Here is a 14339-nt window from a genome sequence, read left to right on the forward strand (position 1 = left end):
AATTATTCGAGAGCTAAATTTTTAAACAATAAAATACAATTACAAAGCGAATTCATTTTCAAACTATAAAATTCAATTTCAGTTCAAATTAGGCTAATTCATATTCAGTTTTTAAAAGCATTTATTCAAGTTACAATTCACATTAAATCCGAGCAATTCAAATTCGAATTTAACTTATTCAAATTCATTTTCTGATGGCACAGATTTCTCTCATACAAACAGACCACATGACTGTTGCAATGTCACTTCATGAAAAAGCCTCACTAAAACAAAAGTGGGAGGAGTCATGAGTGAGTATTGCAGTCATGTACAAGTTCTGAATTTAGTTTAAGCTGTGTACTAGAATACATTGAGTTTACATGCTTAAATACAGGAACTCTCTCATAACCTTATGGGTAGTTTTGCTTGATATTCCAAAATAAAAGTAAAATATTGGGATTTTTTTTTTCAAAATACTTCAAAAAAACTTTTCTTTTTTAAACACCAAACACAAAAACATGACGTTCCGTTATTAATGAATGTTCGGAGTGAAAGGGAGAACAAACATGCACGAGGGTGATTGATGCATGCGGAACTAGGTTCAACATGACAAAACCAACAGCATTTAAAAGGAGAGAGAGAGAGAGAGAGAAAGCATTTGTCATTCTGTACATGCTGCCTTTGTTATTTTTGTAATACCGATTTATTATCAAACCGGATTCACTATACTGTTCTTTGCATGCACGAACAAACTGCCCTTTGAAACGGACTCAAAATGCCGACATAGCAACTGCAGTAATGTAGGCGCACACACAGTTTGCGTCATTGCCTTACTGATACAATGATAGTCACAGCTGCTTATGTGCCCGCTGCAAAGAGGTCAAAGATTCAGAGAAGCAAACTGCCGAGTATGCACCAACAGTTTAATCAGTCATACACATTTTATTTTATTTGCATTGTCACGGTCCTATTAGATGCATTCAGTGTAATTGTGATTTATCGGTCATGTCAGAACTGTGTGCAGATTTGAATACAAAGTGTTGAATCACCGCGGGTTTCACTTCTCAGGGCGTCGTTCACCAGCCACAGCAGCAGCAAAACAACGAACTACTGCAGGAATCGTTGAATTATTGATATGCAACAGTTATTAGCGATAAAAGGTTTAACTGCAAAAAGCTGCCTAACCACACGGGCGCATAGCAGTAACACTCTAACTTCCACTATATCCTTCTTTAAACACTGTTTCCGTGTGGCTTCGTTGTCTTTTATTGTGTCTTAGAAAAATGTTCCACCCGTTAATGTTAAGGTTTTTTTTTTTTTTTGGTTTTTTTCCCTGACTCGCTGAAGTTTTTTCATGTTTCCTCTTTCCCATGTACCCTCACATTCTTTGGCCGCCTTCGGATCAAAGAGTTTCTATAAAAAGCAAGAGAAGTCACCTCTCCTCCACACGTCTTTTGTAGTACTTGTGGCTGCATTCTATTTTAAAGACAATTCACACAGAAATAGTTACTAAATCTCACTTTATCTTGTTTTTTGAATACACATCTTAAATATTCATCAGGATCAGGTTGACGTCATGTCGTGTTTAACATTTACAGGCATTAGCTATCTTGGTGTGACAGCTCTTTGGCTGGAGCACAGAAATGGGATGGGGCTTATTTCCAGGAAACCTGACATAGAAGACTGGAGCTATAAAGCCAGCCTTTTCATCGACTGCAGCTCCAGTCTTCAACCTTCCTCAACTTCAGCTGTTAAGCGCTTCACTCTGAAATCATGGCCAAGGACATAACTCTGCTGTGGGGCTCCGGATCTCCTCCCTGCTGGAGGATAATGATTGCTCTGGAGGAGAAGAACCTGCAAGGATACAACCAAAAACTGCTCTCCTTTGAGAAGGGGGAGCACAAGTCAAAGGAAGTCATGGACATTAACCCCAGGGGTCAGGTAGGTTCATATCACACAATGTAAAAACTCTCATATTTGAAATCTGCATTTGTTTTCCTGAAATGGAGTAAATGGAGTATTCACTTGGCATTCACAAATAAGAAGACTTGAACCAAACAAAGTGTTTATGGTTTTCCTTGCACTGTCTCTTAAAGCTTCCTTCCTTCAAATGTGGGGACAAAATCATCAATGAGTCCTGCGGTGTATGCTTCTTCTTAGAGGTGAGAACTCTGAATCTGGCCCTACTTGAAATGCTATGTTGCCATGGAGTTCCTAGGCAGTAGAGCTGCTTGTGATTATATTTTTAACAGTGCGTTGTAAAAACAGACACACTATACCACAGATGTAAAGAACGAGAGCTTCTAGCTGTTTTTTTCCCCCCAACAGTCCAAGTACAAGTCACAGGGAACCAAGCTGATCCCCGACTGCGATGCGGAACAAGCATTGATGTTCCAGCGTGTGTTTGAGGTTAACACATTCGGAGACAAAATGGGTATGTTAGTTTGGAGATGCAGAATATGTCTCAGTTTTGTTTTGCCGTGCAGTGACATAACTGTTGAAACCTGAACTTCCTTCATCACAGTGTGTGTACCCCAAACAATATTAGAACCACAGGGATTTAGTGAGTCTGTAAAGGATATATCAAGGCTGCTAAATCTCTTTCTGTGTGACCTGGCTGATGTTGCCATTCAGAGGTCTGTGCTCTGGGATTTTGAACTGCTGTACTTGGCAACACCACACTAACAACTGTCACTTGTCTTCAGCAACCAACCCTCCTCAGCCTCCCCTTGAGACCTTTAGTTGTTCAAAACACACTGCAGACACTAATGATCAGTGCATTCACATAATTAAGCCATAAGAAATCCCTTAGTCCATTTCTCTGGTGAGCAACTCTCATAACAGACACTGATGTTAACAGGTCACATGTTAATCCCACCAGTGATCACATGCTCAGACTAGCTTTGCATGTAAAGTCACTTGTTTGTCATGCGATTTGGTACTCGTAAAATTCCCTGCTGGTGTGTGGGTAGATTTTATTTAGGTTTTGTAGAAATACACTTTAATAATTATATGTCAGGTTTTGTTGGTTTATTTTTTTTGTGTGTTATATTTTTCTAGGAAATGTTATCTACTACAACTGGAAGGTCCCAGAGGGAGAGAGACACGACTCTGCCATTAAGAGAAACAAAGAAGCTCTGACCGCTGAGGTCAAGCTTTGGGAGGGATACCTGCAGAAGGTATGTGAATGACGTGTATGCCTACAGTCTGTCGTGCTAAACTAAAACTCAGAATATTTCTACCAGTTTTTTCTAAAACAATTTTTAAAAATGAGGTAAAATAACAAAAGGTTTTGAAATGGTGTGCATTAACAGCATTAACACTACTATCCTGGTCAGCAAGCTGTAAAAGAACAATTTAGCTCTTCAGACTTTAGCCCTTAAGGGTGTTACACAAAATTCTATGTGTTAATTATTGATCTTTAGACATCCATGTAGTTCTACTTGAACAAGGCCATGCTGGTAGTTTGAATCAGTCTGCAGTGCTAATCTTCATGTCTGTAGAATAAAGCAAGCCTTATTCATCAAAGTCAATCTTGCCTTGGTTTTTAAGGAAACATAATCAATGCAGAACATTTATTAAGCCAGGCTATAACCCCCTGCGATGGCTATTTTTCTATTTTTATTTTACTTAGTGTGCTTTCTAGCTTTTTTTCCAAATTTTTCTTACATAACTACTTCTCCTTTTCTTTTTAGACATCAGGCGGTTTCCTGGCAGGAAAGAACTTTTCCCTGGCCGATGTGATTGTTTTTCCAGCCATTGCTTATCTCTACCGCTTTGGGTAAGTGGACTAAATGACCAGAAACATCTCTTAGCAGCCTGGCTAGATGATTGGATGGAATAAAAATAGCAATGAACTCACTCCAGCTTTTTTCTTTCCTGCAGGCTTTCTGAAGAGCGGTACCCAAAACTGACAGAATACTATAAAAATCTGATGAACAGACCCAGCATCAAAGCCACCTGGCCTCCTACTTGGAAGGAGACACCAGGACAGGACATACTTAAAGACATCTGAGATTCAGATGCTCTTTGGTTAACCAGCTAACGTTTCCTGTTGTGTTTTTCATGTATTTCCATTTGTTGTACTGCTCTATCCTTTCATATTTTTTAACATCATTTGTTTCTGAAACTGTCTGATTCTCATTGTGATGTGAACAAAAAGCAATAAAAAAAAGTTTCAGTTTTGTCTGCTTTATTAAAATTATATTATTGACCACAAAAGACCTATTAGAGTTTATTTTAGGTTTTCACACCTTTCACTGCAGATTTTATGTTTGGATGCACTTTTCAAGAAAACTGACATGATCCTTCCTGCAACTTCTGTAGAGAAAGAGAGACAGCTCACTAGACTCAGCTAAATAATTGTTTCTGAACAATTTTTATTCAGATTGTAAATATTTCTTTTCATAATGGACTCAAGCAAAGAACAAGCAAAGATCTCAAATTAAGAGCAACTTGATTTACTGGGTTCACCATGGGGATTTTGCTAAAGAGAATATTTACTGGGAGAGTGAGTATTTTCTCCAGGTTTGGTTATAGACTATCAATTCTATCAAGGTGTCGTTTAGAAAATTCAGGGCCCATAAATACTCGGTTGACCTAAAAGGGAGTTGTTTCCTTTTCCTCTTTTTAATGTGTCTCTTATGAGCCAACAAGTTTCAAACCAGGTACAGAGAAGACCCCCATCACAAATGATGGCATTTGATTTCCAAAACATTTAGAGCCATTTACAGATGTGCATCTTTTGGACTTGGTTAAAGAGGGATGTGATCACTAAAACTGTGTGAAATGTCTTATCCACTGCCCTGTTTGACTGGGAGGTTGGAGTGGTTTCACCTGTTGAACCGGTTTTAAAACCTTTTCCCCTGAACAATGTTTGTTTTCCCCAAACAAGAAGGAGCTCATGAGCTTTCTGTGTTTTTTGGGGTGTTGCCATAATGGCGAGTATTCTTCACACGCTGAGGCTGATTATGGGGTTCCACAGGGTTCTATGCCAGGACCATTTCTATTCCTATTATCCAGGCTTCATTTAGGCACTATTGTCAGATGGCATAATATACATTTTACCAGCTTTATTTACCTATGAAGCCATATGATGCAGTCCAGTTAGTTAGTTAAACTCCAAGAATGTTTTGAAGACATTAGCTGGGACTACAATAAGAGAACATACATCTATTCCGTCAGCTTCTCTTGGTTTTCTGTTAAATTGAGAATGAATTTTAAAATCCTTTAACTTACATAAAAGGTCTTAGATAGTCACATATCATTTCATAGTTTCATACTATCCCAACATAACATTTTTTTCAGACTCCTGGTTTACTTGTCATTCCTACAGTATGCAAAAGTAGAACGGGTGGCAGCACCTTCAGCTTTCAGGGCCCTGCTCTGGAACCAGCTCCCAGTTTGCATTGGCTGTCACTGTTTGGTTGCTGTCATAGAACTGAAGGCTAAAATCAAATATGAGTGGTCATCTTGTCAGCGTGCTTTTGACACTGTTAAAGCTATCTGGTTTCTCCTATTGTCCCAGGACCATGGTGACTGAAAGTGATACAGGGGCAGGTCTGAAAGTGATACAGGGGCAGGTGGTGGCTTGCTTCAACTGTCACCCAAACCATAGATTCGTATATCAAGAAAACGTTGTGGCCCATGCTTCAATTAGAGCATGCTGTTCTTGAGTTCATACTCTTGGTTTTGTATGTTGCCTTCTACGTCCCCCCCTCCCCCCCAGTTACTTCAGAAAATACCAACACAATATTATCTAAACTCTAAGTTTGTGTTCATGGTAGCTGTACATAAAGCTGGCTGTGCTTTTGAGAGAAGGACGTTGCATGTTAGTTTTTATATTTTACACAAGAGAGTTTCAAAGGCAAAAGCAGTTAAACTTTGATTAGAAAAGTCTAGATTTGTCAGTCAGTGCTTTTTAAAGTGCTCTACACTATTACAGATGCAAATGGTTTGAAAGGAAAGGAAAGAATAAACAGGCAAAACTGCGTCTTTCTGGACTTTCTGGACTTCTTAGAGTTCAGCTTTGGAGTTTTGATGGAGTGGTGGAGGCTATTTTTTTAAACACCATACCTATGTTTCCCTCCAGTGTTCATCATTATCTCGTATATCGTCTGGGTAGATTGACTGATTGATTGAGTGATTAGCTGATTGATAACATAAATTTCTTGTTCTGTCTAACATATAAGTGTCACATTAAATTCAGTTGATCTGACATAAAGATACGTTTTAAATCTAAAGAACGTTTGAAGAATTTTTATCAAGTGCACTTCCACCTTTTTGTGTTGAGAAACATCACATGGAAATTATTTGAGTATTACAAGTAATTTTAAGTGACACTATTAGAGTTACATTTTAAGTTTGATCAAGTTTAGTTTCAGCCAAATAATTAGTTTCATTTTTTCAGTTACATTCCATTTAAACTTTGTCATTTAAATGGATATAATTTGGATACAATGTATACTATTTCGTTAGCTTCATAGCATAAGTGCCTAAGTCATTTTTTGGTCAAATTGAGATTTTTGCCTAACTTTACTCCCCTACCACTGCTGCATCATCCTGTCCGTCTGAAACACAAAACACAAAAAAATGACTTAGGCACTTATGCTATGAAGCTAACGATTTGTAAAGAAAAGTTCGGCATATTTTCATTGGAAATTTCATTTAAAATCTGCATAGTGTAACTGATCTGTAAGTTTAACTGTTTGGCAACAGACTAGGCTACGGTGGCTCGTGAAGGATTACATTTCAGAATTTGCAGTGTGTGGACAGATAATGTTCAAAAGTGGTTGCTTACATGCACAATTGTTTAAATACATATATTTTTGATTTTTAAAAGAAAACTAGTAATTCAGGTTAAATCCAGAAAACATGTTATGTTTATTAATCTGTTAAAGCCACACTTTTTGTAATTTGATGACAGCTGTACTTCCGGTGTCTAATTCGCAATGTTGTTAATTTTGTGTTGTTATATTGCCTGCTCATCCTTAAGTTACCAAAGCCACCAATGCTGTGTCAAGTTTCACTGTTAAAAACTGTTTTTGGAGGTATCTATATGTGTGCACATATATGACTGAGACACGGTCAGCATGGGTTATCATTTATTTATTTTATTTATTTATTTATTTTTTGCCTGTCCCATATGGTTTTTTAGCCGTCAGAATTGATGTCTGAAAGGCAACAAAGATACCTAATGGATTTACTTTGCCAAGTGGATCATCACGGCCTTGCTGTTTTGGTCCATTTGATCGACCTTTGTTGTTATTATTTATTTTATTTTATTTTATTTTATTTTATTTTATTTTATTTTATTTTCAGTTGTCACAATGGGACAGACATGACTGGGGGATAGGAAAGGGAGAAAGAAAGATGAAGGAAAAAACAGAGGGGAAGAGGGACAGTGAGAAAGGCACTTAAAAAGAAAAAAAATCTCCGGATCACCTGTTGAGAGAAAGAAAAGGAAAAAGAGAAAACAAGTAAAAAGAGGGAGCAACATAATAAACACAGCACTATCGCATTAATCTAGCTAACAGTAAATAACAGTAAATACTAAATATTGAATGTTGTTATGCAGCACGCAGGACCGACAGCGCACAATGTGCTTTGAGGTAGCAGCCAAGAAAGGTGTCGTTTGTGTCTGTGTACACCTGTGTGCACACCTGTGTGTATCAGCGTGCTTGTATTCAAAAGGTTTCTCCACGGAATGATCTGCTAGATGGTTGGGGAGCCATAGCCCCGTCCCCCAGGGCATGAAGCAGGTATGGAGGAGATCCAGGCCCCAGACATCCAGAGGCCCCAGAGTCGAGAGCCCAAGGAGGACCACCAGGGGGGCAACTGTGTCACCCTCCTGGGAAGAGCTGAGGAGAGTCCCAAACGAGAGGTCACCCAGCAGCCACTGAGCAGAAGCCAGAAGGGGCTGCAGTGGTGTGCCCGCAGGCTCTGCCCGCAGCGAGCTGTGCCAAAGCCACAGGCCCAGAGGCCGAAGGCCTGAGGGCCCCCCACATCCCCGAAGAGGCCCAACCGAGCCACGGGCGCCACCAACACACTGACACCTGAGGCCATTGGCCACCAGCAGGGAGTGTGGTGAGGGGAGATAGTCCTGAGATGTTGCCAGAGAGGTGGAGTCTGAGATCCGACCTGACATATAGAAACAGACAAACAGGCACACGCAGACACAAACGTGCATTCCTACCCTTATGCACACATATACAAATACTCAGCACTCGTACAACGTAAAGACAGACACAAATGGACATTGTACACACAATCACGCTCCCCAAACATACTCTCTACCTCAGGTCCAGGTCCAGATGCTACCCTTTCCCCCGGGGTGGAGACACGCAGGCCGCCCCCTGCATCCCAGATCCCAATTGGAGGCCAACACCTCCGTCCAGCCCCTCTGCCCCGATGGCTAACAGAGACCGGGGTGTGGGAAGACCCCATACTTCCCTCCCTCCGCTCATGTGTAGTGTTGCCGCGTGTTGTTCTAGAGTGCATTTAAAACACGGGAGGGCATGGTGCTTCCTGCCAGAAAGCAGCAGGTGTCAGCATGGCCCCTCCCGAGAACTCTTAATGTCTACATGCATTGAGAGGTCGGCACTGGCGCCAGTGGGTTATCATTTGTACATAAAGGAAGGACACATGATCCCAATGTTTCCCTCTAACATGTCACTGCAGCAATTTCTATCTAAAAAGCCGTGGCAAGCAAATATGAGTTTTCAAAATTCTAACCAAGGCAAGAAAGAAAGATGGGACCAACAGGAGGCAAACAATTACCATCAACAAACCAAAACACCAAACAAAGGATCAAATCCGCATGTAAAGTAAGTGGGAGCAACTTTCACTGACCACACCTGGAAGGCTACTACCAGCTGGCGCACTAGAAAACCACCAGTGACAGGATTAAATCATAAACCTGTTCAAAAATCTATTCTAAGATGTCGAATACAGATGGAAAAAAAATAATGCAAAAAAAATTAATGTTGGTAAATTAATATCAAAGGAAGAGCTAATCAGCTGCAGATTAGCTGTGAGGTCACATTCAGTTACTGCACTGCATTCCTCTGCAGAAAGCAGCCTTCCTCTCTTTTTAGCTTTTCTAAGCAGCTAGTCCTTTGTGTACACAAGCTGTTTTACTCATTCCAGATGTTCGACCCACTGTGTGTGGGTGATCAAAAAACAAAAGAAAACAAAACTGGAATAATATCTTATCACTGTATGAGCCATGTTGCAATTGTAATTACATGTAGCCCTGAATATCAAAGAAAAACTGAGGAGCACTGTTACATTTGACAGCATTACACGGCAGTAGTTGGGCTTTAATGAAACAATTTATGATGCAGCTGTTCCACGCTCCCCAAGTGGCCTTCGTTCACATGTCGGGTAGGAAGGACTAAGAGCCAAGGAGAGGAGACAAGGAGACAAATAAGTGTGTGCAAACTGAGAAATAGGAAAGGCGGTGAGACTGTGGTGCTCCAAGCTACTGAGTCAAAACTCTTTTACATTCATTTTAGTGCTTTGTTGGTTATTCTGTTATACTCTTGTATGTCATTGTTTCCTGAGTGTTTCCTTTCTGATAATGTTATCAACTGTTATCAAACATAAAGATGTTTAAATTCTGACACAAAAAGGCAGAAAAACCTTAAACTGTGCAAGACACATAACAGCAAAACATGCAAGGTTTCTTGCGGGCAGGACTATGACATTAACCACCTATGTTAACATTTCTTTGTGTGGGAATCTCCAGACATAACACCAGTCTGTCTTTCTACAGTTGGAGTCCTTTGTATCTTTCAACAGGATTATATAATGATAAGAGTACAACATCACTGCCCTCTGCTGATGGATTCGCTTCATTCATCGGGCACTGATCCTGTTAGTATCTGTGATTGCATTTCAGTTTGTGTGTTGTTTGTTCTCTGCATTTGGAAAAGTCAGTGTCTGAAAGTAAAGAGCAATAAACTAAATTCTGCAGTTTGCTACTTAAACATTCATACACGTTGTTTTTCAGTATGAACCCAAAATCAGCCTGTACACATGGGAGGCCAGCTTCATTTATGGAATATGGCAACAACCAAAGCTAGACACAATAATCAAAGCACATGATAAATTTTCACTTTGGTAAATGCCAACATAAAATTATCTAAACTCTAGTTGTAGGGCAGGTTATTGACTGTGCCAGAGATTGGCTGTGCAAATAGATCCAATTGCAAAATTGCCCTTTGGATGGCTCAAAGGACCATTTTCTATTTGCACAGCCTTTTTGTTAAATGTAGTCGTGTTTGATGAGTTTCATTAAATATTTCCCTTTTCTGTTCTTCAGCATGTAATCCAAATATTCTGTTGAACATGGATTTCCCGGGAAATGACATAACATTTCTCTACTCCCCTGATGTTAACCACTGTCAGCTCCTGTGCACCCAGCACCCCTCTTGCCTCTTCTTTACCTTTATTCGTGCTGAATGGACCCACGATGACAGGTATGACTGGCACAAATGAGTTGCAATATATACACGTACTTATCCAGGTCCATCTTGCAGTGGCAGGTTGTAAGGTGCAGCAGTCTAAGCAACACCACCAAAGTGTTCCCAAACAAGGCGATGAGTTCCTTCCAAATGACCTTTCTCTGCACCGTATCTCTAAAGTTGAGCTGAACTAATTTCTGCTTCTTGTATCTGTGATCTACTCCTGGTCCTGGGTGAGAGTGAGAAGTTAGATTGACAAAAATCAAAATCACCTTTGTGCTTGTTTCTCTTTCACCACAAAATTCATCAGACTGTGCTCTCCAGTTCCATGGCATATACTTTTTTGAGTGAGGAGTTAGATCCCCTTGAGGTTTGAACACACCATCCCTCCAGTCTGCCAATCCAGAGGCACTCTCCCCAACTTCCACGAGATGTTACAGAGCTGTCCCACACTGTATACCAGTATACTCACCCATGGTTACTGCCTCTCACTGATGGCAACTTAAGATTTCACAGAGTTCAGCCAAAAGTCTAAAGACCCATATCCAGCTATAGGAAGCACAGTATGTCATGTTATTTCAGGATCTGTTATATATGTGTTATATTGGTTGTACTATGGCTCCTTCTACTTGTCGGTCTCTGCAGGCACTTCTACTGCTACCTAAAGTCCACTCCCTCGGGAGAGCCCAGTGCTCAGACTCCAGTACAGGGTGTCACTTCTGGGTTTTCTCTAAAATCCTGCAGCCCAGGCCCACGTAGGTTTACAACCATTAATAAACCATTTTAAAAATTAAGCAATTCATGAAGTATGTTCACCTCCAGTTTACCTTTCTTTATGCATGTTTCTATTGTTTGAAACAGAACCTTGCCTGTCTGAGCTGTACCAAAACATGGACTTTATCGGGGGAGACTACAGGTCCTTGTTCACAGGTGACCACAAGGAGTGCCAGCGAGTGTGCACTCAGGACCCTGCGTGTCAGTTCTTCGCTTTTGTAAAACAGAATTTCTCAAATAGTAAAGTCAGGTAAATTTGAGTTAGGATAGTGTATTTATTTTAAACATGTTTCCATATTTATTTATTGTTTAACCACAAAAGATTTGTCCTACACCTCTGCATTTCCCAAAGTTCATCTTATTGCAGTCTTGTGTCACATCCTGTTTTTTTAAACTGCATGTCCATGTTTGTCCATGATATTTCGCACTCTAACATCAAAGGAGAATATGATTTCTTGTTCTGTTTAAGGTATAAGTGTCACCTAAAATTCAGTTGGACTGTACCAAGGACTCCTGTTATTGAAAGAAAAGCTGGTGTAACATCTGGATTCTCCCAAAAAACAAACCAAACTCAGCACTTTGACAAAGGTACATAGACCTAGTTGTAGCTTTCGGCCCACTTCCTGTTTGTTGCCTGTGTGTTTTCCTATTGTAAGTAAGTAAAATGTATTTATATGGGCCTTTTAAGACTAGAATCTATTACAAAGTGCTTCACATGGGAATATAAAAGCATATCAAACAAAACAAATGTCTTTCCTCTTTTATATTCAGTATGTCAGAGAAAGCTTTTTCCAAACACTGACATCCCAGGAAGTGACATTGAGTCGCTGCCTGCTGCCTCTCCTGAACACTGTCAGACTCTGTGCTCAACTCATCCGCGCTGCACCTACTTCACTTATAACAGGTAGTTGTTTGTGTTTCAGACAACGTCTCATCTGAGAGTGAAACAAATATCTTATCTGTTTTTCTTTTTCTTTCATGTCTAACGGGCAGTGTAATAAAACTGTACTTAAGTGCAGAATTATAGCTCTACAGCTCTACATTATATGCAAACATTTAGACCCTCTTACACATTTTGATTTTAAGGCTTTTTGATTTTATTTGTTTGTTTTTTAGAAATACCTTTGTTTGTTACCTGAAGGAAAACACACATGAAATAGTCACCAGGGCAGATACAGGCACTTCAGGGCTACCACACCGTTCCTGTCAGCTTGACGACAGTGAGTAGCGCAAATCAACCTGTAATGCTCCGCATGAACGTGTTTGTGAGCGAACAGTTACTGAACAGCATACAGTGTTGTGAAAAGTATTTGGCCCCTACCTGATTTCTCATTTTTCTGAATATTTCACAGTCTTACATGTTTTAGATCATCAAACAAATTTAAAAAGTAGACAAATAAATGTGGGTGAATACTGAATTATAACACTGTTACATAAATGTTCAATTTATTGGAACCTGGAACTTTGGGCCCACCTTAAGAAACACTCAATCAGGCAGTTCCTGGAGGATGAAGTAGTTGATTCCCCCACCTCTAGGGCATTATGGTTCAGTCCCACATTGTCAGGTTGCACTGGTCCAGATCCTGGAGGAGATCCCCCAGGACACCATCGACTGTCTCATAAGTATGATTAGACATGCATGCCCTGATGTGGTTAGGCCACTTCAGAACAGGCTTAGGCATGCACGTCTAAGGGCCAAACAAACTACTAAGGAGGATTTTGAGGTCATACAAGTATAGATCTGACATCACTGAAATCTGATTTGTTTTGAAAGTGTTTCTTTAGCTTCATTTTTGAGCAGTGTAGAGTTACAGATATCAATTTGTCATAACCTAGGGAGAAAAAGTTGAAAATAACTTTTAACCCTCTCAGGCTCAAATTAAGTTTTAGTTGCTAATGCACAACCACGTCCTGCAGTGGTACTTCTGAGTAAAAAAACAAACAAAAATATGTATGTGGGGTAATCGGGTTGTTAGTTTTTAACTGTTGCAAATCGGCAACGCCTGCCTCGAGAGGGTTAATGTAAAAATTAGTATTTCAGACATGATGACAAACCAAATCTATGTCATTTTCCTCTAATACAACATGTGGATGTGAGACAATCATCTTTTGGGCTTTGTTCTGTAAAGGTAATATTGTTAAAGACACTGTAATTATGCACAGGAATATTTTATGTGTCCATCCCTTCAGCACAGTGACATGTGTTTCTGCTAACAGACTGGGCCAGAGTGGCTTATGAAGGAGTAGATTTCAGAGGTTCTGACATTCGCTATGAGCTGATGGATGATGCAGACACATGCCAGAAGACATGCACTGAGGACCCTCACTGCCAGTTCTACACCTACGCTGATGAAACCTTCTTTGATCGCAGTTATCGGTGAAGTATTACGAATACTTCTGTGCACACTTTAAACTAGTAATTCACGTCGCACCCAGAAACCACGTCACATTTATTAATCTGTTGTATTCACACTTTTTGTAATCTGATGACAACTATATCTCCAGTCTCTAATTTAAACTGTTGGATTTTTGTACTGTAGGCGTCGCTGCTACCTGAAGCGTGTCATCACCATCCCTGCTCCTCCCAAAGTCATCAAAGTCACCAATGTTGTGTCGGGTTTCTCCCTTAAAAACTGCCCATAGACTCAGGGATCTACTTGTAACATGTGTGAAAGACTTCACAGCTCTCAGTGGGATTTTTGTGGAACCTAAATAAATCATTTCAAACATGAGCTGTCTGTCTGACATGTTTATTAAACAAATATGTCCACTTTAGTCTCATCTGACCAAAAGGAAAATGTTCCAGAAATTTTTGTTTGTTTAGATGCAACACAGCTAACCTAACCTAAAATGTGCTGCTATGTTCTTTTTAGTCAGATGAGAGTTTTTCTTTGTAAACTTTCCAAACAAGCCACTTGTTCAGTTTTTTGTGATTGTGCTGACATGAACTTTAACATTTAAAATGTTAACTGAGGCCTTTGCAATCTAAAAATGAACTCTTGGGTTTTATGTTTTGTTTGGGTTTTCTCAAAGGATTGCACGTTCTGTGTTTAGGGCGAATTTGCTGGAATCTCTGCTCCTGGGAGGATTATGGTTTTGCATTAACACACATGTACATGC

General features: G+C 39.9%; 2 protein-coding genes across 2 annotated transcripts; both read left to right on the top strand.

Moving 5' to 3' along the window:
• Positions 1 to 1678: 1678 nt before the first annotated feature.
• LOC102310322 (glutathione S-transferase A) lies at positions 1679 to 4174 on the top strand. Its single transcript, XM_005946593.3, has 6 exons — positions 1679 to 1920; positions 2076 to 2141; positions 2308 to 2413; positions 3040 to 3158; positions 3675 to 3760; positions 3865 to 4174. The coding sequence occupies exons 1-6, from the start codon at positions 1753 to 1755 to the stop codon at positions 3992 to 3994; spliced, it is 675 nt and encodes a 224-aa protein (XP_005946655.1). The 5' UTR covers positions 1679 to 1752; the 3' UTR covers positions 3995 to 4174.
• Positions 4175 to 9356: 5182 nt separating this feature from the next.
• On the top strand, positions 9357 to 13951 carry LOC102312281 (coagulation factor XI). Its single transcript, XM_014341449.2, has 9 exons — positions 9357 to 9363; positions 10271 to 10460; positions 11091 to 11200; positions 11307 to 11469; positions 11689 to 11807; positions 11991 to 12123; positions 12336 to 12439; positions 13437 to 13596; positions 13760 to 13951. Exons 1-9 carry the CDS (start codon positions 9357 to 9359, stop codon positions 13860 to 13862), a joined length of 1089 nt encoding a protein of 362 aa, XP_014196935.2. The 3' UTR covers positions 13863 to 13951.
• The last annotated feature ends 388 nt before the right edge of the window (positions 13952 to 14339 follow it).

Source organism: Haplochromis burtoni, unplaced genomic scaffold, assembly GCF_018398535.1.
Source record: "Haplochromis burtoni strain Fernald_Lab_line unplaced genomic scaffold, NCSU_Asbu1 Contig_476, whole genome shotgun sequence".
NCBI lineage: Eukaryota > Metazoa > Chordata > Actinopteri > Cichliformes > Cichlidae > Haplochromis > Haplochromis burtoni.